The following is a 25,657-nucleotide window of genomic DNA, read 5'->3' as shown; positions in this document are numbered from 1 at the left end:
AGCATGGAGACAGAGAGTGATGGAGATGGTCAGTGATGGAGGAAGAAAGAAGGTGACATTTGAGAGAAACCTGAATGAGGTAAGAGGGCAGCTGGTTAGGTCATACTTTTCATTACACTTTTGGATACATTCCAGAATGCCCTGCATGATCTGGGTCTTATTCAGCTCTACAGCCTCTATTTTTTCAATTATCCTCTTACCCACTATGCCACAGGACCCTTGTCATCTTTTGAGTTCTAGGAGACAGCAGCGTCTTCATGGACCTTTGCAAGCAATTTTAATTCTCCCCCACTCTCCTCTTTACATTGCTAAGTCTCTTGTCTTCAATACTGGCTTAAATTTCCCCTGCTCTGAAGTGTCTTCACTGACAAGTCTAAGCAGGCTCCTTTTTATTCCATCCAGAGTGTTTCTTTCAAGTTGTGACTGTGAATTTCTGCATTTACTCTTCTATTTTCTATTTAAATCCCTAGCTGGAAACTTCCTAAAGGCAAGAAATTAGTCTTTTTTTAATTGACTCTATTGTAGACCAACTTTCTAATTAGTGAAAATGTAGGATTCCCTGGGACAAGTTTAGAATTTATAATATTGTTGCTCATCTGGCCATTCCAAGATATATGGCATTTTATATGGTTGCTCTTGTATGATAGAGATCATCACAGACTGAGAGTTTATAAAGACGATATGGAAGAGGTCATAAGAGAAAAAAAAAAAGACAGCTACCACATTCTGTATCTGCAGATTTTGCTACCTGCCTGCTATTTTTCCCCTGGTATCACAATGTGATTGGTTATGCTGTGAGGTTAGGTCAGGAGGAGCAAGATATGTAATACAGAGCAAAGAGATTACCCAGAATTGTGCATTTCGATGATATGTGCATCATATGTGACTCTGGTTGTATGAGAATAATCAGATCCTCCAAGTGATTCTCCTCCACATTGGTTAAAGATTTCCAGAAGCTAAACAACTTATAGTGCTAAGAAGAGCCAGAACTTGATACTTAGGAACAATACTGCACTCTTCTCTCCTCACTAGCTAGCTGCAGCTCTTGTTGAGGCACTGGGCAGCTGGGGCAGGAAATGATGTCCCAGAACGGTAATTGTGATTCTCATAATTCCAAGGTTGTCATTAAGATAACCTTCTACTCTGCGGCAAAATATCTCCGGGGCAGAAAGCAAAAGCTCACAGCTCTCTCCAGTTCCTTTTTTCAGTCTCTTTTGGCAGAAGCCTATTCTGAATTCTTAGAAACATCTGCTGATGGCTTCTGATGACTAATATCAGCAGGGAGTCTCCACAAGGATATTCCAAGTTCTGAAATGTGTGAGAGCATGTGTTAGCTGCACAGCAGGAACCTAAGCTCAAACGCTGGTGGTGGAGGCATGATGCATCAGCACACTTGGAATACAGTGGTGTGGTGTGGTGTGGTGATGGTGGTAATACTAATTGTACTGGTAGCAGTAGTAATATTATCATCAACATTTTATAAACATATCCTCTATTCCAGACTCTGTTCTAGGTGTACTACATGCATTACTTCATAGAATCATTCCAAGAGCCCAATGAGAAAGGCAGTATTTTACTACTGAGAAAACATAAACCCAGATAAATTTTTGGTGCTGATCTGTGATTCATTATATCATTATACAGAATGTATATTTGTATATACATAGGCAACTTTTATATTTGTATATTAGAATAGGAGGAAATATTAGCACTAAGGATGGAAAATATAGAAGGGAAGTAAAATAAACATTTATGTTTTATTCTAAACTGTGCAATAAGTGATGCTTGATCTTCAGAAGAAAGTAAAATACTGAAAGTCAATAATTGTTAGTGGAAATATTCACTTCTTATGTAAAAAAAAAAAAAGCTGTGTGTTGCTTCTGTCTTCAAGATTTAAAAGGAAGCTACACCTAACCTTAGTAAAACTGCAGTATAGAATATTGGTCATGTAACTATGGAATTAACTGAAATGCATGTGACAAAGAAATTAGTTATTTAAATGTTATTTTAAGAATAAGAGAAATATAATGCTTCCTAGAATAAATAGATAGCTTATCCAAAGAAGAGAGATTTTAAGCCCTGGTTCTTTACATTTCTTCATGCACAAAAATAGACACCAGAAAAATAATGGTTTTTACAAGAGAGACAGATTTTAAAGAGTTACAACTTTTACAACTAAAAAGAGATATGATCTTAAAAACTATACTATATTAAGACTTGTTTGAAAAGTCATAAAAGAATCATTCATAAGCTATGAATAAACAGCTTATTTTTAAATAAGTATTTATTAAGCTTATTTTTAAATAAGTATTTTAACTTTTTAAAGCCAGTAAATAAGTATTTATTAAGCTTATTTTTAAATAAGTATTTTAAATTTTTAAAGCCAGTACAGTGTCTTGCATACAGTAAATTATAAATAACTATTTAAAAATTGTTTCACTTAAATAAGAAAATTTTTTATAATTCATTATATTATTGCATTTAGGTGATTTTGATAATATAAACAATTGCAAACAATATTTGCTGACACAGATAGATATTTACACAGCTATTTGACAACAAATATTTGTTAAATATTTGTGTCAGACAGGTTTTAAGCTCACTCATAACCATCCCTCCCTTTCTCATTATTATGGAAGAACACTGCTCATTCCAGAACTCTCACTTAAGATGAATGATGATTAAAAGGCTGGCCCTTTAATTAATAGATGTAAGAAGTATGTGGTTTAGTTTGAAGATGTTTTAATGTCTCTTTTTAACAAAAGCTTCTTATTTTCTATTTTACTGCCCTCTCCCTTTCTGCCCGTTTTTCACCATTAAACACCATGATGTTTAGATGAGGAGTTTTGGAAGCAGGAAGGGAATTCCCTGCCTGAATAAAATACTACGTCTCAAGGTTACCTCAACTGGATACCCACTACACTTTTCTACACTAACAACTGAAGATGTACATAAATGTTTCTATTCCCTATTTCCTATAATCCTAATATAATCCCCTGCTAGGAATAGAGAGTGAAAAGTGTGAAATAGAAATGGCATGGAATTTTAGAACTGAATGATATTTAAATCTGTCTTTAGATAAAAGGATCCCTTTGGGAAGAAAAAAGTGACAGAGTGAGGCACAAATCAAAAATTTCAAAATTTGCCTTTCTCACTTTCCTTTATCTTTTTTTTTAAGATTTTATTTATTCATTTGCGAGAGAGACAGACAGAGAACAAGCAGGAGGAGAGGCAGAGGGAGAGGGAGAAGCAGACTCCCTGCTGAGCAAGGAGCCCGATGCGGGACTCGATCCCAGGACCCTGGGATCATGACCTGAGCTGAAGGCAGACACTTAACCATCTGAGCCACCCAGGCGCCCTCACTTTCCTGTATCTTGAGTACTAATTAGAGTAGCTCTCTTCTGCTAGATGAAGACACCGTTCTTTAAAAGCCCTCTGCTCTCCAATTTCTTTGCCCTTCCTCATTCCTACCTGTGATAGACAGAAAAATGGCCTCCCAATGGTATCCATGCCTTAATCCAGGAAATTTGTGAATCGATTTCTTTACCTGTTAAAAAGGGACTTGCAGATGTGATTAAGTTTAAGGACTCTGAGATAGAAAATTTATCCCAGATTACCCAGGTGGGCCCAGTCTAATCACACAAGTCCTTAAAAACAGAGGAAGAATGCAGAAGAGTGTGCCAGAGAAATGTGATACCAGAAGGACTAGACAGACTTTGCTGAATTTGAAGATGGAGGAAGATAGCTGGGAATGGCTCTTAGCTGAGAATTAGCCAAACAACTGGGCACCTTGACCCTACAACCACAAGGAATTAAATTCTTCCAAGAACACAAATAAACAGGAAACATTCTTCCCTAGAGCTTTCAGGGAAAAAAAAAAAAAAAAAAAAAAACAGAGCTTGCTGACACCTTAATTTTATTATAGTGAGGCCTGTACTGAAGTTCTGACCCACAGAACTGTAAGGTAACAACTGTGGGTTGTTCTAAGCCACAAAGTTTATGGTAATTTGTTACAGTAGCAATAGAACCATCACCATCATATCATCCAACCATCATGACTCTTATAAGTATTCTTTAGTGTGGCCACACACTCAACCTTCAAATTTAGGGAAGTCACTTAAGTTCTCTAAACTTGCTTTTGCACATATAAATTAGACATAATAATAGCAATTACTTCATATAGTCAGTGAGAAGATTAAGCGAGATGATACATAAAAAGAGCTTAGAAGAGTACCTAACATATTAATTTTGTAACAGAGATTGTCATACCTTTCCCAAACATCCTATTACCCTTTCTTCCATGGTACTAGCATTTCTAGCTGGTACCAACTTATCCTAAAAAAAAAGGCTGTACTTTCCATCTTTCTTGCAGCTGAGTATGATCATGTTGCTAAATTATGGTAAAAATTGTGTGTGTGTGTGTGTGTGTGTGTGTGTGTGTGTGTGTGTGTTGTAGCCGATTCTAAGAACCTTTCTTAGGAAATAGCTTGCATTTGTCTTTATCCTTTGCCCTCCTTCTTCTTTATCACTTTCCCCATCCTGCTCCCTGGAATGTGTGAAACACCATGCTGGAGCCTGAGACACAATTCTGGAACTTGAGGGCAAGGGCTCCATCCTGGGAATGGTAGAGTAATAATTAGCCTAAGTCCTTGAGGAATTCCTAGAGCAGAGCAACCATGACCTACAGACCACATGCATATCTTGTCTAATTCTCTCATTGGAGGTTTTCTGTCACTGACAGCCAAACCTAATCCTAACTAAGTCTGTATATCCTGGTACTTCTAATTAAGGATTTATTTGTCCACTCTTCTAATTTCTTCTCTTATGCCAACTCCCAAAAGACTTTATTTGGCTGCATCAAGTATACTAATTGTCACTATTTATGTGAATCACTTAATATTTATGCTTAATTTTCATGTAGCACAGCTCTGATTATGCGTATCATTCAAAAACAATTATAATATTGAGGTTAAAGTGTTAGGGACACCCAATAGTTAGCAGGGGGAGGAGGAGTAAAAAAAAATAAACAAAATAAAACTACTTTGTATTTTGCATACTTTGCCTCCTTTTTTTCAGAAGAATCAGAGAAGTTCCAAAGAAGAGCTACCAAATGTAAATAAACCAGTGACATTTTTGCTTAGAAATATTTAATCAATTCTTTTAATAAACATCCATTTGAATAACTTTCATATGACAGCTACAATACTAGAAGTTAAGGAGGCGAAGATTCAAACATTTTTTTTTGAGTGTGAAACTAAGGAAAACAGATGAGTAAACACACAATTACGACATAATATGACAACTGGTGACCAATATGCAGAGTAGGATCCTAAGTCAATCTAGGTGGGAGGATGGCAAAGGGTTCCGTGCAAAGTGAAACATGAGTTGAGGGCTAAAGAACGGCCAGGAATAAACCCTGTCAGGAGTCAAGGGAAGTGCAAACAGAGTAGGCAAGCATAGAGAGCCAGCCTACCCCCCAAACTCGAGGGCTCTGGTAGCGCACTGGTGGAGAGTGCTGGGGCACCGGCCTTGAGAGATAAGACAAGTTCAGGTTGTTGATGGAGTCATCCATGAAGTTGCACAGATCTGTTTAAATATTTTACCAAGAAAGGAGATATCATTTCATTTTAGAATAAAATTTCACACTGGATTTATTGATAGGCTTAGGATGGTATGAAAATGAGACAAAGATTCACTATTTGGGAAATTGGCTGATAATCCGTAGGAGAAATAGACAAATTGGGTGAGAGAAAGTTAAGCACTTTGAGACATACTAGTGAACTATAATGAATCCACTAGACATTGCATTCAGATGTGTGAAGGAAGAGAAGAATACAGAATAAAAAAAAGTGTTTAAATTCAGAACATGGAGGAAATTGAATTTTAAGGAGATGGCAGAAAAGAGGAGTACCAGGAAAAGACTGAGAAGGGGAATATTCAGGAAATGAGAGAATAAAGAAGCCAGGGGAAGAGAAAGTTTCAAGAAGCAGGAAGTAAACAATAATGTCAATCATTCTATGGCTATTTTTTTTTCTTTTTCGCTTTACTAATTTGTTATTGTTTAAACCAAGCTTTTATTATAAAATATAACATATTATTGAAATTTAACAGAATTTTTTGTTAGTAGAAAAGGGGGAAAAATAACTGTGGTCCTCTATCCGGGGATAATCCTCTTAACATTTTGGAATATTTCTTTTTATTTTTTACTTATTGATATTTATTTTTATGAGACTGAGGCACTACCTACTGCGCTAACGAGGCACCTTTGATATTTATTTTTAGATGACTATTCATTGTGCCTGCACCGAGTAATTCACTTCAAATAAAATATTTCAGCTAAATAAACCATTTGACAAGAAGACACATTTCACTGGCAAGGTCAGTGCCTTTGATAGCGTCCCTACTTCCAAGGCTGGGGATACCCTTCAAATGGGTAAACACAGCCACTTTCCCTGGCTTGAGGGATTTTCTAGTTGTTTTCCCTGGTTTCCAGCCCATTGCTTTATACCAAGATCTGTACTTTACTTCTAGGCTCTTTCTGAATCCTGACTTGGTAGGACTACCAACCTGGCTTTGATTTGTCCTGAACTGCTGCCTCAGGATGGCTCCCATTGGCTCCTACTCAAAGGTAGCAGATCCTGTCAATGCTCCATCCATATTCCTGCACATGTTTCTTGTCCTTTCTGTTATCTGTTTGCTATATTCCATTTTTATTTGCCTCTAAATGCCTAGAGATACAAGTCTTTTGGAGGCTTTCTTCAGTCTATGGGAGCTGTTATGCCCACACATGAGCCCTGAACGACCTGGCTCATCTTTAGCCTATGATTATGGGACATAGAAAAAGATGGCCCAGCTCCCTTGTACCAAGTTGGAACAAACTCTGAGGTATAATTCACACAGGCACGGGACCTGGCTGCAGCTTGAATTTTGCCTGAAATCTCACCTTTGTTTAACTTCTTTCCTCTCCTGCTTCCCCCACTCCCTTAATAGTTTCCTGGGTGTACTTTTTTAATAGATCACTTGTATATAAATCCTTGTCTTGAGTCTGCTTTTTTTGCAGAAAAGACAGCTGCAGTCTGCAGAAAAGTGACACTTTCCATGTCTGCCTGAGGTCTCAGACCTGGCACCGAAGCTTGGCATGGGTCCCAAAACTCTGACTGTTTGGCACAAAGAACCAGTGCCTGTAAGTGGGCAGACTAAATGAAGTGGCAAAAGGCTAGCTGCAATGCTGGGACAGTGACAATATGGAAAGGCTTCTGATGACAGTGTTATGGGTGGCAGTCAAGGGTGCCCCATAAACTCTTCATAAACTGAAGAGTTTATGGGGAGGAGCCTTGAGTGGGTTTTTTATGGGTCTAAACAAAAACCATGAATGGTTGTAGTGAATATATGAATAAAATATTTACAATTGAATTATTTTACCACATTATAAAATAGACCCTTACTACTTACTTTTCTTAAAGAGTAGAATGGAATGATCTGCCTGGAAAGCGATAACATTCCCTATTAGAAAAGGCTGTCCTTCTTTTTTGTTTTTTTTTAAAGATTTTATTTATTTATTTGACAGAGAGAGACACAGCAACAGAGGGAACACAAGCAGGGGGAGTGGGAGAGGGAGAGGCAGGCTTCCCTCAGAGTGGGGAGTCCGATGCAGGGCTCGATACCAGGACCCTGGGATCGTGACCTGAGCTGAAGGCAGACACTTAACGACTGAGCCACCCAGGCAGCCCAAGGCTGTCCTTCTTGACCTGCATTTAATTCTGGGGCAGGTGTCTATGAAAGGTAAGGGGAAAAATTCCCATCTATCATGTCTCTTCAACAGAAACCAAATGCGTGTCATATATAATAATATAGTGTTATAGTAAAATTTTATCAGAACTGTATGAAAATCCCAATAAGTATGTTTTTATGATAGTGCTTGAGAAAATATATACAGGTATAAATACTACTTAATATATCATAAATAGAGTTAACATTTATTCATAAAGCAATATAATTGCCACCAAAATATTTGCTACTCATTGTGCACTAATTTTAGACTATGCTCGATCAAAATGCCTAATAATTTCTCATGTATTCTATATGCTTTGCTTATTCTTATCTATTTGTTCTTTTATTTATACAGCAAATATAAACTGGGCATTCACTATGAGCTAGGTACTACTCTTATGCTTAAACATCTTTAATTACTTAATATATGTCAACATACGTATTATGGTCTACTTGATGATGTCATCCACTTAAAATTGTCTTTGGAATAAGGGATAGCATAAATAATATACATATATGATATGTTAAATTTATAAGATAATGTCCAATGTACAGAGTGCTGTTGTTTATTGACTTATGTGATCCTCCAACATTCCTATGATATGGCAGGGCAAGGATAATTATCCCTGCTTTGAAGAAGAGGAAACGGATATTCAGGGATGCAAAATGACTTGCACAAGAATTCCGGGCTTCTGACTCTTAGATCAGAACTCTGTCCATGTATCACTTTATGTAGAAAAATAAGGAAGTTATTTTTAAATAGGTCAGGAACATTCAGAATGAGTTCCTAAATATACACACTTAAAATCATGCCAGTCCCTTAACCTTCTTCATTGTTATACCTAGATTATAGTAAACAGTATTCTTTGTATCATGAGGTAGAAATGTGAGCCAAATTTAGAAACAAGTTAAATATCCATAGTCCTGGGGGCGCCTGGGTGGCTTAGTCAGTTAAACGTCTGACTCTTGGTTTCGGCTCAGGTCATGATCTCATGGTCGTGGGATCGAGCCCCGTGTCTGGCTCTGAGCTCAGTGTGGAGCCAGCTTCAGATTCTCTCCTTCTCCATCCTGCTCATTCTCTCTCTCTCAAAGAAATAAATAAAATCTTTTTAAAAAATATTCACAGTCCTGGAATACAAAAAAAAAAAAAATGTGCTTTTGGCTACTGTGACCCAACATTTTTTTTAAGCCATAGTCAATTCACATTCTTCTGGTGACCAATTTTACTTCATCTGACACTTCAGACTTCTGCTAAACTAGCAAGGGCTATAATCTAAACTGAAGTCAACCTCACGTGCCTGTCTTCATTCTCTCTGAATTGTATTCTTCTATGCTCGATTAGTTTAATCTTTTATTACTGATCTCCCAGTGGATTTTATTTTCTGAGTTGTGAGATTTGCTGACATCCTGGAGACATCAGTATTATTCTTACAAACAGTCATCCAATGTGGATAAAAGTGCATCCCCTTAAAATTAGAACAAGAACTGGTCAAAAAACCAGAAAGAATTCTATTCCACAACATTTTTATCTCAGTTCTGCACATTATACTGAAGAACTATTCATTTTTAAAAAAACATTTTTTGACATTACTATTAATTTATGTTTACATTAGAAGACCCACTTCTCAAAAGGATATTAGAAATCCAAGAAATTAGAGTAAAGGTATCCAACATTACCATATGTTTTCAAAAGCTAGATCCCTCTTATCCCAAAGATAGAGGAAATAAGCATATAACCAATTTGCAGGATATGGGAAAATGTATTAGAAAGCAAACAGGAGAGCTAAATATTTCAATAGATTCTTTATACTAGGTCAAAAGACAATAAAAATGATGACTGTATCATTAGCCCCCTGCCTCATGGTTCCTTAGTGATAAATAACAGAAAACTATTTTGGCAAAGTTAAGTAAAAAATTTTAAAAAATAACGAAATAAAGATATGGGGTAGTTCACAGTAGTAAGGAAAAGCTAAAATCCCAGGTTGCCAATAGGAGCATCTCTTCTACCTTTCCCTTGAAGCCCCTACAAAAACTTCACTTGAAGCAATTCCCTTGCAATGGGGTATTTATTCTCCTTAAGACTAATCACTAACCATTGTCACCACTCATATTCCCTAAAGCAGAGAATCAATCTCTCTGTGGTGATCGTTGAAATTTTCCCCGTATGATATGGTAGCCCCACCAGCAACATGTGGCTATCGAGTTCTAGAAATGTGGCTCATCTCAATTGAGATGTCTTTTAAGTGTTAAATACATTCTGGATTTCAAAGATTTAAAATGAAAAAAATAGTAAATTATTTCATTAATAATTTTACTCTGATTACATGAAATTATAATATTGTGGTTAAATAAAATATAACATTAAAATTAATTTCATCTTTAAAAAAAATGAAGCCACTAGAAAATTTAAAATTCTATATGTGACTCACATATTTCTATTGGATAATGCTGGTCTAGACAGCCTTCAAACAATTTTGTAGACATAGGTCAAAGCATTTTGACAACTATTTTCTCCTACAGTTTTTTTTAATTTTTTAATTTTTTTATTTTTTTGTAAAGATTTTATTTATTTATTTGACAGAGAGAAACACAGCAAGAGAGGGAACACAAGCAGGGGGAGTGGGAGAGGGAGAAGCAGGCTCCCCGCTGAGCAGGGAGCCCAACGCGGGGCTCGATCCCAGGACGCTGGGATCATGACCTGAGCGAAAGCAGACACTTAACAACTGAGCCACCCAGGCGCCCCTTCTCCTACAGTTTTAAATAGACATCTTTTCTTTTGTTTGTTTCTGTGAGTAGCTGCTAAGGATGCAAGTTCTATACTGTACTTTTACAAATACTTTAAATATAGTTTCCCTAAAAGCTTGAAACATTAGTCCAGTTTATTTCTAGAAAACATCAACTATATATTATAAATGCTAAAACTATAAAGTCAATCAGACAAATTAGAAATTCTATGTGTTCAGGGCGCCTGGGTGGCTCAATTGGTTAAAGCGGCTGCCTTCGGCTCAGGTCATGACCCCAGGGTTCTGGGATCGAGTCCCACGTCTGGCTCCCTGCTCTGGCGAGAGCCTGCTTCTCCCTCTCCCTCTGCCTGCCATTCTGCCTACTTGTGCTCTATCTGTCAAATAAATAAATAAAATCTTTAAAAAAAAAAGAAATTCTATGTGTTCAAAAAGTCAGACTTTGTGTTTCAATTCAAATTACTCTATAATTCTATGTACTGAAAAATCTAGTTCTAGGATAGACAGAAATATAGATAGATTAAAAGATAGGTGGATGGACAGATGATAGATATGTAAATACATACATACGTACATAAAGAGATCAAGAGATGGGACTTCATATAAGTTTGTTGTTTAGATTAAATAAGGTAATGCCTCCTTCAAATATTTCTTAGTGAATCTTTGTTTTTGTTTTTGTTTTTGTTTGCTTTGTTCTTTCTTCTCAAAGACTCTCCCCTCAGGAACTATGTGCACGTAGAATTTTCTAGTCTGGATCTCTGGAATTATGTTAACATTTCAGCTGGGAAGGTAATATATGACTTTCTTTTGAAACTATGAAAGACAATCACAAGAAGGAAAGGGACAAAAGAGAATAAACAGATAGAAGTTGGTCTTCAAGCAGGAGAGTGCTAGAAAAAGGAATACCTGAAAAGGGTGTCCAGTTCTCTCCTCTCCCTCCCATGTACACCGTGGGAATTGTTTGTGTACCCCAGAACACACAGACATCAGATTGAAGACAAATGCACTAGACCACTTAAATCAAGGAAGATCATCCTCATAAATATTAAGGAAAAATTCACGGCAGAAAAGCATTTACTTCACATATGGAGCTAATGTTAAATGCATATCGTAATGCAAGAAGAACAATTAATTCAATGACCAGCCTAGTTTAAAGTATTTGTTCCAATATTTTAACTTACTATTGTGAAGAAGCCCTCAATTGTGTTCATCATTGAAATTCTAAAATTAACGGAAATATGCTCTTACAGAAGCTTGTGCAAGGGTATAAAGTGACCATGAAAACATATTACTTTAAGACTGTAATGCTCAGTCATTCTATTTTATTTCTAGTAAGCTCAATGGCAATGTTTGTAAACTAAGCAGTAAAAATGACTATAATTCAATGTTTAGTCACCTGTAAATTAATCAACCCCATACTCAAAGATGGAAGACAATAGTATATACGGACGCTTTATTCTGCATCAATACATAAGTTCAATCTAACAAATAACTGAAGAAAAGCATGTTTCTTAATGAGATGGCAACATTTGCCAATAATGTCGTTTAAAATGAATCTACTTTGAATCAGACATTTCATATTTCCTTATCTAGTCAGTAAAACAACTTTATGATATGATATTATTATCTCTAATAGATGAAAAAGAAAAGCTAGTTCAGAGGATTCAAAGGTCATGCCTATCTACAACTGTATTACTAGTAAAAGGGATAGCCCAGATTTGAAGCCAGTTCCATCCAGTTCCAAATCTCAGAGTTTTTTCCACCAGTCATATATGTGTTTTGGACATTTAGAACACCATGATTGCTTTTAAAATTATCAAACACAGGGCGTCTGGGTGGCTCAGTGGGTTAAGTGTCTGCCTTCAGCTCAGGTCATGATCCCGGGGTCCTGGGATCCAGTCCAGTATCAGGCTCCCTGCTCAGTAGGGAGCCTGCTTCTCCCTCTCCCTCTACTGCTCATGCTCATTCTCTCTCTCTCTCAAAAATAAATAAATAAAATCTTTAAAGAAATTAAAATAAAATTATCAAACATAAAGAAAAATTTGAACAATGATATTTGAAGAAAATTATAGATATTTAGGTTAAGCATCTTGGTTAATTGAGGTTTATACCAACTAGGTAAGCTGTGTGCCTATGGTTCATGTCAGCAACTGCCTTCCAAAATGAGTTCTTTTTTTTTTTAAGATTTTATTTATTTATTTGACAGAGAGAGCACAAGCAGGGGGAGCAGCAGGAGGAGAGGGTGAAGCAGGCTCCCCACTGAGCAGGGAGCCCTACACTGGCCTGATCCCAGAAAACCAGGATCATGACCTGAGGGGAAGGCAGACACTTAAGTGACTGAACCACCCAGGCACCCCACCAAAAGAGTTCTGATTTAGGAATCTGTAGAAGCAAAACAGGATTTTTCAAACTATGTTATAACCTGTTAGTGCATCACAAAATCCATTTATTGAGGCATGATCAATATTTTAAAAACAAATAGATCACAATAGATTAGAATAAAAACCAGAGAAGTATATTCATATATTAAGGGAAAATGTTATTTTGTGGCACTGTATCTATGTATGTGAGTGAATTGGGCCATGATGTAAAATATAATTCTAACTGTGGGTCACAGTTAAAAATGCTTGAAAACCAATTTCTATAAGGATATATTAAAATAGAGGTAAACCAAGAAATCAAAAATTAATGTCCTCAGTCAGCTACTTGATAAAAAGAGCAAAGAAGTGAAAGTGATTATGTCCTCCTTAGAAAATAAATTGGATTTTTTTTAAGGAGAAAAAGAAGAGATAAAAGTTTGGCAGATTGAGTAAGATAAACAAGGAGAAATGTGACGACCTCTGTGAAACTTCAGGTATCTCAGTAAGTGAGAATGAATTAAACTTAGCAAAGCAGACATCTTATAGAACAGAAGATAATTACCACATTTGATGACAATTACAGGTAATTATCATGACACAAAAAGATTTCTATCTCAATGCAAGACTAATACAATGTGTTTGCTCCACACTTTATAAGGAATTTACTTCATGCTTATCTTGGTATAAGATACTTATACCTTCCTGTGAGATGTATCCTTGTAAATAACACGTATCTTATGAAATACACAGTTCTGACCTTTGTTAGCTACGTGATCTTAGACAAGTTATTCAGCCTCTGTGTTAAGTGCAGACAATAAAAGTACCTACTTCACGGGGGAGTCTTATGAGGATTAAATAATTCATAAAAAGTGCTGTCAATAGTATCTGTCATGTTGCTAAGTGTTCAATAAGTGTAACTTGATTTTTCAAGTACTTCATGATTTTTTATTTTTTATTTTTTTAAAAGATTCTATTCATTTGTCAGATTGAGTGAGAGAGAGAAAGCACACAAACAGGGGGAGTAGCAGGCTCCCCACTGAGCAAGGAGCCTGATGCAGGATTCGATTCCAGGACTTCAGGACCATGACCTGAGCCGAAGGCAGATGCCCAACTGACTGAGCCATTCAGGCATCTCAAGTACTTCATGATTTTTTAAAATTTTCTCAACAACCCATAAATTGCACAGAAAAGATATCAGACAAATAAATATTTGGTGAATTGAACTGATCACACAGGTTGGGTGAGTAAAATTATTTCCTTTATGTAGTTGAAAGTTTAAATATAGTGATTTTTTCCAAGTTTACACAGATGGTTTGGGACAACGTAAGCTTCTGATCTAGCTCTTCTGATTCATAAATCAGGGCTTTTTTGTGAGGTAAATGTCACTGACCCATGGATTGATTTTTAAAACCATACTGCTGTCCTCAGGATTAGGTTTTATGAACATAAAACCTAAAACATTCTGGCAGATAGTACATACTTTATCTAATAACAATGCGTTAATGTGTTTTAAGTCCTTACTATATTAAGCACTCTGTATTTATTACCTCATTTATTCCTCACAGCTCACTATGAAATGCATACTCTTACTACCCACACTTTTATAGATAAAGAAAAAGAATTACCAGGAGGTTAAATGAATTGATCAAAGGTATCAGTAAATTCTAAATCAGTATTTGAACTACAGTCTAAACCAGTTTTATGGGCTCTACTTAATCTAACCCAGAAAAGATATCATACGCTCTGAGAGGAATTTTGATTCTGCCCATTTAGCTCCTCTCTGTATTCTTACAAGGAGAGGGAGAGAGAGAAGACAGGAAAATGCACAGTTTTCAGCCGTTCCTACACTCGCTCAGCATAATTTTATTTGAAGTATTGTGGCATATGCATGTTTAGATGTATTACTCATTTTTAGTAAACAGAAAGACAATCTAACCTTTTGAAATATCCATAGTATGAATTCTCTATTAGTACCAACCACATTAAAACCAACTTTTTATAATAAGGAATAACTGTATGATCTATGGTAATAGCAAAACACTGAAAGAAAAGTCAGCCATGTACCAAAACATGATACATCTGAATGATAGGGCAAGCAGAAAAGATAGGAATTGAAAAGCCATGATTCGTGGCTTCTTTAAAAAAAAACAAAACAAGGGTGCCTGGGTGGCTCAGATGGTTAAGCGTCTGCCTTCGGCTCAGGTCGTGATCCCAGGGTCCTGGGATCGAGTCCCGCATCAGGCTCCCTGCTCCTTGGGAGCCTGCTTCTCCCTCTGCTTCTCTCTCTTTCTCTCTCCCTCTCTCTCTCTGTCTCTCATGAATAAATAAATAAAATCTTAAAAAAAAAAACAAAAAGAGAAATACGTACTTACAACCTTCAAAAATCTATCTCAGAAAACATTCATTTATAATTTGAATGTGTTGTTATTTATGTTAGTAACTGAGAGTAGAGTATTTAAAATTTACTTTTTCCAAAGTTCTCATACAGGTTTATCTTCAGATAAGGCATAAGTAGAAAATACTGCAGAAATCATACTTTAGTTATGAATTTCCTTACTTCACTTCCTCATGATCTCTTTGCCTTTGTCTTTATGATTATGCTTTCTACCACAGAGGGTTTTCCCTTACCTTATTTGTATTCACCGCTGTGATGACCCAGACGCATTGTGCATTGCTGTCATACTGGAATGGGAAGTTCGGAGATGTAAAGGTGCCACTTGGTCCTTGAAGATTAGAGCCACACGTCTTCACTAAAAGAGAAATTGCATTTTAAAAGCGAGCCTATACCGCATGCAAAATCTTAGCAATAAAGTATTTTGCAAACAGACTTTAAATTCAAAATTGCACAATTACAACCGCAGTGAAATGTGTTTTAGGGCATTCTGCCACTTATCAAAGTGAGAGTATTTTTTACACCCTAAAGTTCACAAGCTCAATATTTTCAACATTAATTGAAAATTGGTTATGAATAACAGTGTGAGGCATTATAAATTATCCTCTGACTGTAAATAGATGAGTTTAATTAGAGAGAGGCCTAGTTATGCAATACTGTGTTAACAAAAATCCACAAAGAGAAAGAAACAAAGCCATGGGTTAAGCAATCCAGATAGCATTTTATTTTTTAAATTTTATTTATTTATTTGTTTATTTATTTATTTATTTATTTATTTATTTATTCATCAGAGAGAGAGAGAGTGAGAATGCACGCAAGAGCAGCAGACTCCCTGCTGAGCAAGGAGCCCGATGCGGGGCTCAATCCCAGGACCTTGGGATCATGATCTGAGCCGAAGGCAGACGCTTAACTGACTGAGCCATACAGGCGCCCCCAGATAGTATTTTCAACCCTATTTATTAAGCATCCTAGGATGTGAGACTGAGACATCAATATGAAAACTACTTGTACTGTTCTTTCTACTGTGAATTAGACCATTCAGACTACAAAAAGAGCTGCACTGAAGTACTTTTAATAAATTCCCACAAAAGTTTAATACTGCAATATTTCTTCAGTTTTTCCAATCCTTCTACTTAAGAAGAAAGAATGGCCACACTGCATCTGTGTCTTCTCTTCCTTCTCGGTCACCAAGTTTTCTTGTCATTAGTTTTGATTTGCATTTCTTTGCCTCATTCCATTAAAATTTTGTACATGTCATCCTTTTCCAACTCATCAGTAACAGTGCATTGTACATATATTTTCTTTTTTTTTGATGTACATATATTTTCAATGCACTTAAGACTTTACATAATTATTGATGTGGGCAACAAAGGCAAAAGAAAAATTAAATTTTCTTACTACTTACAGTCCATTGAGAAATCCTTGAAACAGGCAGAATGACATTCCTCTAGGAGCTCAGCTGCCTTGATGGTAATACTTTGCTAAGGGCAAAAGGCAATCTTAGCCCAAACCCCAGGATCCTGTGAGTGTACTTTGACATATAAAAATTCCTTTGGAAATTTCCTTTATCTCTACCCCCCAAGATACATGTTGTCAATCATTCCTCAAGCATATGACCCACCGATATACATCTGAAGGGTCTCATGACTCCGGTTTTATTAGTAATAAATAACCTTTTCCCAACAATAGCTCGCCCCCTCAAGGTCCTGGAAACCTTGCTTCCAAATTCCTTAGAGACTTAAGCTATCCCTAACCCCCTCCCAGCTTGAAAGTGTATGATGGGTCCCTCCTTAGGACCCCAGTGCTGCTCTTTGTGCCCCGTCCCTGTCCTTTAATAAAAGCACCTTTTTGCATCAAAGACCAAGAATTCTTTCTTGGCCATCAGCTACAAGCCCTAACATCTTTCCTATATCAGTAATTATCATCACTTTGAATATCAATTTAGAGGTCCCCAAAGTTTGCTTGACTTGCGCAAGATCACTCAGCTAGTAAATAGTGGAGGCAGAATTAGAGCTCACATTCTTTCATCTCTTACTTTTCCGTCACCAAGCATGTGTCTCTCTAGTATGTTAAATATAGCTTTCTTTATATAGTTTCTTCACTAGGTTCTTTTCTCCCCCATTAGCTTATATTTTGGCATAAATCGCCCCCAGACAACTTTACTTCAACTTGAGGGTTATATCTTGTGGTTAAGTCATTTAGTATTAAATAGTTACTTTTAATTTTCCCTTACTTTGTCTGAATTTTATATTTTAAGTAATAAAACTGTTATTTTGTAATAAGGAAAAAATAACAAATGGTGTTTTTCTTCCTTCAACATTAGTTACCAATTTTTCTTTTTCAATTTACTACCTATCTTTCTGTAAGTCTTCTGTGCTCACTACAGCATTTTCTTCTCCTTCATTCACTCCTTTTTCCCTTTTTTTTTTTTTTCCATTTCCATGGTATAAATAGTCCTACCTCGACTGATTTTAACATACCACAGGTTATCAAGGCCTGACAAAATTTCTGAATATTTAATAATTGGCTCTTTTTCCCAACTATACTATTGAGATATAATTGGTGTATAACACTGTGTAAGTTTAAGGTGTACAACATGATGATTTGATACACAGTAAAATGATTACAATAAGGTTAGTTACCTCCATTGTTTCACAAAATTACTTTGTGTTTATGCGGGGGGTTAACATTTCAGATCTCTCTTAGCAACTTTCAAGTATATGACACAGTATTATTAACTATAGTCACTATACTATATATTATATCCACAAAGTTATTCATCTTATAACTTGAAATTTGTTCCCTTTACCCAACATCTCCCTGTTTCTGCCACCATCCATGGTCCTGACTTTGGCAACTACAATTATACACTCTCTTGCTATAATGTTGTCTTTGTTAGATTCCACATGTAAGTGAGATCATTGCTTTACAACATCTTATGGATCTTTTTTATGCACTACTCCATATTCTCTCCCATTTACTTTTTGAAAGCATTACAGCTGACCTCTCTCATTTGGGTATTGAATTGCTTTCTCAAGGCCAGAAATGACCTCCTAATTGCTAAATCTGATAGCATCTCTTCATTTTTTCCACATCCTTGATCTCTTAGCAGTAATGGAAAGTATTGATAAGCTTTATTTGAAATTATCTGCCTTCCCTTACACAGTCCTGAACTCCCTTGATTTTTACCTAATTGTTTTAAAATGTTATGCTCCATACCCTGTGGTTGGTCGGTTGGTTTGTTTTTGCATTTGACCCCTACGTAGCAGAATTATAAATTGATTACATGGCTTATTTTTCTTCGTTCAGTGGTCTCTCTGAATAGTTAATCTAACTGACTTCTATGACTACAACGGTCATTTCTGTGCTGATAGCTCTCAAATTTACATTACCGATTTTTCTATCTCCTATTTCCAGAGTAATTGTCTCTCTGTTTGCTATACATTCTATGAAACGTTTTAAAGGAGCTTTAAATTAAACTTCTCTTAACTCATCCATCCACTTCCCTCCCATACAGACATAAAAGCACTCCTCAAGACCTATGTATTTCTCATCTGAAACATTCCATTTTCCTTCTTTTCTTCTCTTCCCAATACCCCGTACTTCATCACCATCTTTTCTTGAACTAAAAATAGCTACTTAACTCCTTCCCTATACTCATTTTTCTCTGTGTCTCATCCTCCTTTGTGCTACTATATTTATCTTTCTAAAAGACAGATTTGATTATTTTACTTAACTTCATTGAAAAAAACTTCATCTCTGATTCCTATAGAATAAATTACAAACTAATATAAAATATAAAATTGTTTCTGTGAGAACCTAGATTTATTTTCCAGTACATTTTATACAGTAGACACTCAACTTGTGCCAGAAAAGAATTCTTGTTCTTCTTTGAATGTATCACACTCTTTATAATTTTCCACTTATTTCTGTGATGTTTTCCAAGTCTAAAACGTTATTCCTTCTTACATCCCCCTGCAGAAATTCTATTCATTTAAACAAAGCCAAGCTGTTGTGTCACTTCTTTTTCTAAGAAGTATTCCTAATTTCTCCATTCAGGGTTCTATAGTGGACTGTAGTCTTCACAGGGCATTTATTTGAACAACACAATATAAAGGTGGTTAAGTGCTAGTGATCTGAAAGTACAGTTATAAACATTTTAAGAGTTTCACAGCAATAAAAAATTTATAGCAATCAATGATGGGTTTGAAGTTAGTAGAATCAGCTTTCTGATAGGACATACTCCTTCTTTGAGTGACACTACTTGGCAATTCTCTAGCATGCTTTGTTTTCCAAGATGTATACACACTTACAATCTTTTGTGGACAAGGCCTTGTTTTTCATCTTTGTTAACTCCTGGTGCAGTGGCTTTCAAATGCAGGAATGTTTACTAAAGGAACAGATACCCAAGTTCTTTTTCACAGCTCTTACATGAAGTATCAAATAAGTGATCTCTACATGGTGATGAAGAATCTTTGTAAATGTGTGTTAGACTAGGAAACTGTCTATTTTGAAAATAAAGAAAAAAAAACACTCATAAATGATAAGTACAAATCACCATAAATAAATTAGATTTATAAAATGCTATGGGGGTAATAAATCCAAGAAATGCTATGGAAGTAGATAAAAGATCAGGGAAGGCTATTCTTAGGAAATTATATAGAAAAATACTTGTTTTATTTCTAAGTTTTGTTTTCCTCGTTTGGTAATTTAGGAGCCTTTCTCCCATGGCTCTTGTAGAAACCTTATAAAGAACAAATTCATTCTGATCAAATCAAGGTGAATTTGTACAAAATTAACAAGGTGCTCATTTCCCCAGTAACACTTCATAAGACATTACCTTTTTAAAATTAACATGTGGGGGCGCCTGGGTGGCTCAGTTGGTTAAGCCACTGCCTTCGGCTCAGGTCATGATCCTGGAGTCCCGGGATCGAGTCCCGCATCGGGCTCCCGTCTCGGCAGGGAATCTGCTTCTCCCTCAGACCCTCTCCCCTCTCATGTGCTCTCTCTCTCTCTCATTCTTTCTCTCAAATAAATAAATAAAAAAAATCTTTAAAAAAATAAAAAAAATAAAAAAAATTAACATGTGACCACTACTATTAGAGATGCTTGCACTTGATCTTAGCCAAAAGGCCAAGAAGCGATTATTAGAGATGGTTGAAATGAAATGACTTAGGGACATTCTAGGAAAAAAAAAAATCATCCCATGTTGGCAGATGTAGGGGTTCTGAGTATAAAACAATGCACTGATGAAAAATTGACTTTGAGAAAATAAAATGGCTCAGGAAATTAAGTAGTTTCTAAGATAGAATTATAGGAGATCTAGTTTGAGCTATATTACCTTAAACAAATATTTCAAAATTTGTGAAAAATAATTTATACATTAAAATAAAATATTTCCAGTGAAGGAATTAGTAATCTAGGTAGGAAAAAATGCCCAGAAAGTGAAACAAGCTTGGGAATTAATTTTCAACTGACATCATGAAAGATTTGCTGTAATAAAATGGATGAAACATGGTAGAAATCTGTTATCAAAGTGGACAAAGGAAAATAAGACAAGTGCGAATCTGTTCTCTTAATGGGCATAAATAGGAATTGTGAAGTTTTCACACAGAAAATAGAACTCCATTAAATAAGTACAGATTTCTGGGTTGCGTGTCAGAATTTTAGACTTTCTGCACAATATTTGGCATATGTTTTGAAGGACTCGGTTCAACTACATTTTATCTTTCTCTTGCACTTTCTTTCTGGGAAGAAAACTCCTAATCGTTTAGAAAATCATGTACAGAGTTGTTTTATTATGAAGGGAATTCCTACATGGACGTTTACTTTGTAACAATCTAAATACAAACATATGAAATTTAAGTAGTGACCTGAAATATGTTTATAACACTTTTAATACACCAGAATTTCATTGTTTTTAATTTTTCTTTGTTTAATACAGTACATAATATATATAGCTAAAAAAGATGCTGATTTACCTAAACATCAAAAACCCGTTAAGCTTCAGATAAACAGCTATAGAAACTACTCTCTGAATCAATCTCAATTCTCAGATTGTGGACTCTTGGTCATGAAACATCTCCCTCCTGCCCCCTTATCTTTCCCACCACCCTCCCCACATCTGAAGGTGACTGATAAAACCTACTTAAATCAGTGTGTGGAACTATCAATAAGTAGTTCCATTTAATAATATTTAATTGGACATCCCAGTCCCTCTGTCTTCATGAAAAGCTGATAAAGTGTCAGAAGTGGAGTAACAATTAGGACTAATCTTCAAATACATCTGAGCATCATCTGCATAAGAATGGCAAGTCTAATCCATGTCTTCACTGAAAGGAAGCATATAAATGTGGAATAATAATGAAATGAACCCAAAGCAGAAAACTGGAAAACAGAGGAGATGCCATGAAAGGGACAGAATGAAAATCAGCAAAAGGCAGACTGCACAGGATCAGGGGTAAATCTGATTAAAACCCAAGAAATGCAATTCCTATTAAAAGTGAGAAATATAATGGACAGATTTTTCAAGTCAAAAATAAAGTAAGGAAATTCTTTATTTTTCTTTTTCTAGTTCTTGGTTGTTCATAATTTAACCTAGTCATGAAGGTTAAGTTTACCTACAATCCTGCTTCTCCCTGCTCCTTGTTTCACTGAGTCACCCTATAGGTATTAGGATAAGAGGACATATGGCATTAAACCAGTAATAGAAATGACCGTATGAATTAATGACTCAGTTTACTCCTTGAGAAAATAAAAGAAAATCCAAATTAATCTAATGTTGCCAATAAGAAATAGATCAGTGAGGTGGTAGGATAGAATAAGATGAATTTCTATGCAAAATATATCTAGGAACCATAATGTTTTTAAGGCCATTCATGAGGGAAGGGTTGGTGGAAGGAAGAAAAGAAAGAAAGAAAAAGATGGTGTATAGTAAAGAAGACGGGGAAAAATTTAAGCAACAGATTGGACAAAAGATTTAACAGATAAGAGTATGTATTATTCGGCTTCAAATTTTTTGTCTACCTTTGCTGTAGACTGTCTGCATCCTTTCCCAAATTATCTAGAAGATTAACTAAACAGGTTATCACTTGTATATTTAAAAACTGGGTTTTTTGTTTGTTTGTTTTCTTTAGAGGAAACTGGAGACGGTGTCTACTTGAATTTATGTAAAATTGACATAATCCAGAAAATCAGAAAGCAGGAATTTAAAGCCAGAATTAACTATTAATCATTAAATTTCTACCTACTGGCCCAAAAACTCACTGACATCTTTTAGAAGGTTTTAGATCTCCCAGAATTTAAAATTGGGGTAGACTATCTGTTGTACATTGAAAAAGGCAGGAAACATTAGGAGTCAATTTGTAATTTCAAAATGCATCATGCTCTAAGCTACTTACATAGCTTTTCATATGCAGTTTCCTTCATCTGGAATATTCTTTTTTAGCTCTTAATCTGCTAGTTAAAATTCATTTTTCCAAAGCCTTACTTGAATTAGAGCATTCTTACTCTATTTTAATTATCTAAGTACTGAATTTCTTAACGTTATGTATTTCATCTCCTAGTGATAAAATCAATTGACTTAGTGTATATAACATAGTAAATGCTCAGTAGGGTTTTTTATTCAAGAATAATTAAAGTGAAATACTCCCAAATTTAAGAAAAAAAAATGGTGGGCGCTGTGAATTGTGTAAGACTGATGAATCACAGACCTGTACCCCTGAAACAAATAATACATTGTTAATAAAAAAAAAGAAAAAAAAGAAAAAAAAGAAATAAAAAAGACCAAAGTTTACAATTTAAATGTTCTAATTTAAATGTGAGAAAAAGAGGCAATTCATCAAAGAAGCATCTCAGGATAATTTGGATATCACTTGAAATTCTAAATTTTTCCTCCTAGTGAAAGGTCAAATGAATCTTTGATGATAATTTTTTATAATTTTTCGTGGAGGGAGTTATTCAACACCAAACACTAAGAATGTTCAGTGCAAAAAAGAATAAGATGGGATCCTTCCTTTAAGACACTTGAAGTCTTAAAAACACAAATAGGTCATTTTAATAATGAGTTATGAGTGTTAAAGGTAAGCAAGTTTTAATGGGAACATAAAAAGCGCACATTTTTGCAGCTTAGGAATTTAGAGAAGTCATCCTTGAGATGATGTCAAAGTTGAATGTTGAAAGTTAGGACACACGAACTCCGAGTAGAAACCAGGATGGACTTCTAAGCAGATACACTAACATATTGTATCTAAGAAAATTAATTCCCAGAACATCTAAGACTGTTTGGAGCTGAGGAGATTCTTTAGGTAGACCTAGAGGGATTAAATAAATGTCTATTCAAGGAGGGCCATACATGATAGGCTAAGAAGTTGTTGGATTTTAGGTGTTTTTGTTGTTTGTTTGTTTGCTTTTTTTTGTTTTTGTTTTTTGTGTTTGTTTTTTGTCAAAACTAAGGCAGTGGGGGGGTACTTTGGGTGTGCTGAAGGGCACTTGACTTAACTGTGTCTGTAGTTAAGTTGATCAGTCCAGATGTCATAAGCAACATGGATTTAAAAAACTAAAAACTAAAAGACTAGAGATAAGAATGAAAATGTCAAGTCATGTACTTCCCCCCCATATACTTATTTTTTAAAAATATAATTCTGTTTAGTTTTAAATGCAAGGCATAGTATATTTAGTCACTTATTCATTAACTCAGTCATTCACTAATTATAAAAAAAAAAAATCGGATGCACTCAACAGTATGAGAATTAGTGAACACGCAGTTGTGGACCAGCCCTGCTTTCATGTACCTCACATTCTGGGGAGAAAGACAGACGTGAAACAGCGCATTACAAGATTATATAATCATGAAAAAGGCTACAGAGGAAAAGTCCAGAGTTACCTAAAAGTACAGTCATCCGTCCTTTTATTGTGTTTTGCAGATATTACATTTTTTACAAATAGATGTTTCAGGGCAACCCTGCATCTAGCAAGTCTGTCAGGGTCATTTTTTCCAACAGCATTTGCTCATTTCACATATCCGTGCCACATTTTGGTAATTCTCATAATATTTCAAACTGTTTCATCATTATTATATTGGAATTGCTTTTGAATTGTTGCAATCTCATGATAAAACTTTAACGAATCAGAAGCTGGTTCTTGGGATGAGGAAAGAAAGTGGTTTTTTTGAGATGGAATCTACTCCTGATGAAGACTCTATAAAGATTGTTGAAATGACAACAAAGGATTTAGAGTATCATATAAATTTCTTTGGTAAAGCAGGGCATGGTACTAGAGGACTGACTTCAACTTCGAAAGTTCTATTGTGAGTAAAATGCTATCAAACAGCATTTCATGTTACAGAGAAATGTAGAAAAAAAGAATGAATTGATGTGGCAAAATACACTGTTGCCTTTTTTTTTTTAAGGAATTCCCACAACCACCCCAACTTTCATCAACTATCCCCCATATCAGTCAGCAGCCATCAACATCAAGGCAAGACCCTCCAGCAAAATGATTACAACTCCCTGAAAGCTCACATGATGGACATTTTTTTTAGCAATAAAGTCTTTTTTAATTGTTTTTTTCTATACATAATGCTCTTGTATACTTAATAGACTACAGTATAGTAGAAACATAACTTTTATACGTACTGGGAAACCAAAACACTCATTTGACTCACTTTATTGTGATATTTGCTTTATTTGTGGTGATCTGGAACCAAACCCAAAATATCTCCAAGGTATGCCTATATATATATATATATATATATATATATATATATATATATATATATATATATATATATGGGGTTCGCTATAATTTGAGGAGTCAAATTATAAAATACTAGTCCTCAAAAAATTAGAGGCCATCAATACAACATAATTTAAGACATGGGAAAGAACAACACATGTCAAAAAATGATTATATGGTATTTTTTAAGAAAAAAAATATTTTTCAAGTGTATCCAACAACCAAATCAAGTGTTAATATTTTTCTTTGAATTCTTCAAATATGCTTGCATGAATTATTAGAAACTATTGTGATTAGATTTTAGATCTTGATGCTGTTGCTAAGCAATTCTTAAAGTATCTCAAAACAGTTTTTTTTAGGTAGGCATATTGTCTTCTCTCCAAGTTTTTTCTTTATGCCAACAGGCTTAACATGTCCTTCATGATATGAAAGCCACATAACAGACAACCATTTCCCTAAACAATGGGGTTTCGTTAGAAGCTCTTTCCCACTTAACAATGAGAATATGCCTCTGTTGTGGCATCCAAGATCTTTATAAAGGGAAATATAGAAAAGTAAAAAAGACTGGGAGACCACATCTGAGAATTGGGTCAGTGAATCCTAGACATGAAAAATATTAATATATAAGAGAGTCTATTTCTCTGTGCAAAAGGATATTT

General features: G+C 35.3%; 1 protein-coding gene across 4 annotated transcripts in view; it reads right to left on the bottom strand.

The window, feature by feature from the left end:
* Positions 1 to 25,657, bottom strand: part of CSMD3 (CUB and Sushi multiple domains 3) — a 1,163,243-nt gene that overhangs the window by 577,468 nt on the left and 560,118 nt on the right. For all 4 annotated transcript variants that reach the window (XM_028122520.1, XM_088023099.1, XM_028122521.1 and 1 more), the window contains one exon: positions 15,500 to 15,621. In XM_028122520.1, the coding sequence (XP_027978321.1) occupies positions 15,500 to 15,621 (122 nt within the window). The remainder of the gene's footprint in view (positions 1 to 15,499; positions 15,622 to 25,657) is intronic.

This window comes from Eumetopias jubatus, unplaced genomic scaffold (assembly GCF_037043125.1).
Source record: "Eumetopias jubatus isolate StellerSeaLion01/CBP00866 unplaced genomic scaffold, mEumJub1_p1.0 scaffold_4, whole genome shotgun sequence".
In the NCBI taxonomy this organism is placed as follows: Eukaryota; Metazoa; Chordata; class Mammalia; order Carnivora; family Otariidae; genus Eumetopias; species Eumetopias jubatus.
The sequence above is the reverse complement of the archived record's forward strand: the minus strand, read 5'-3'. Positions and strand labels throughout refer to the sequence as shown.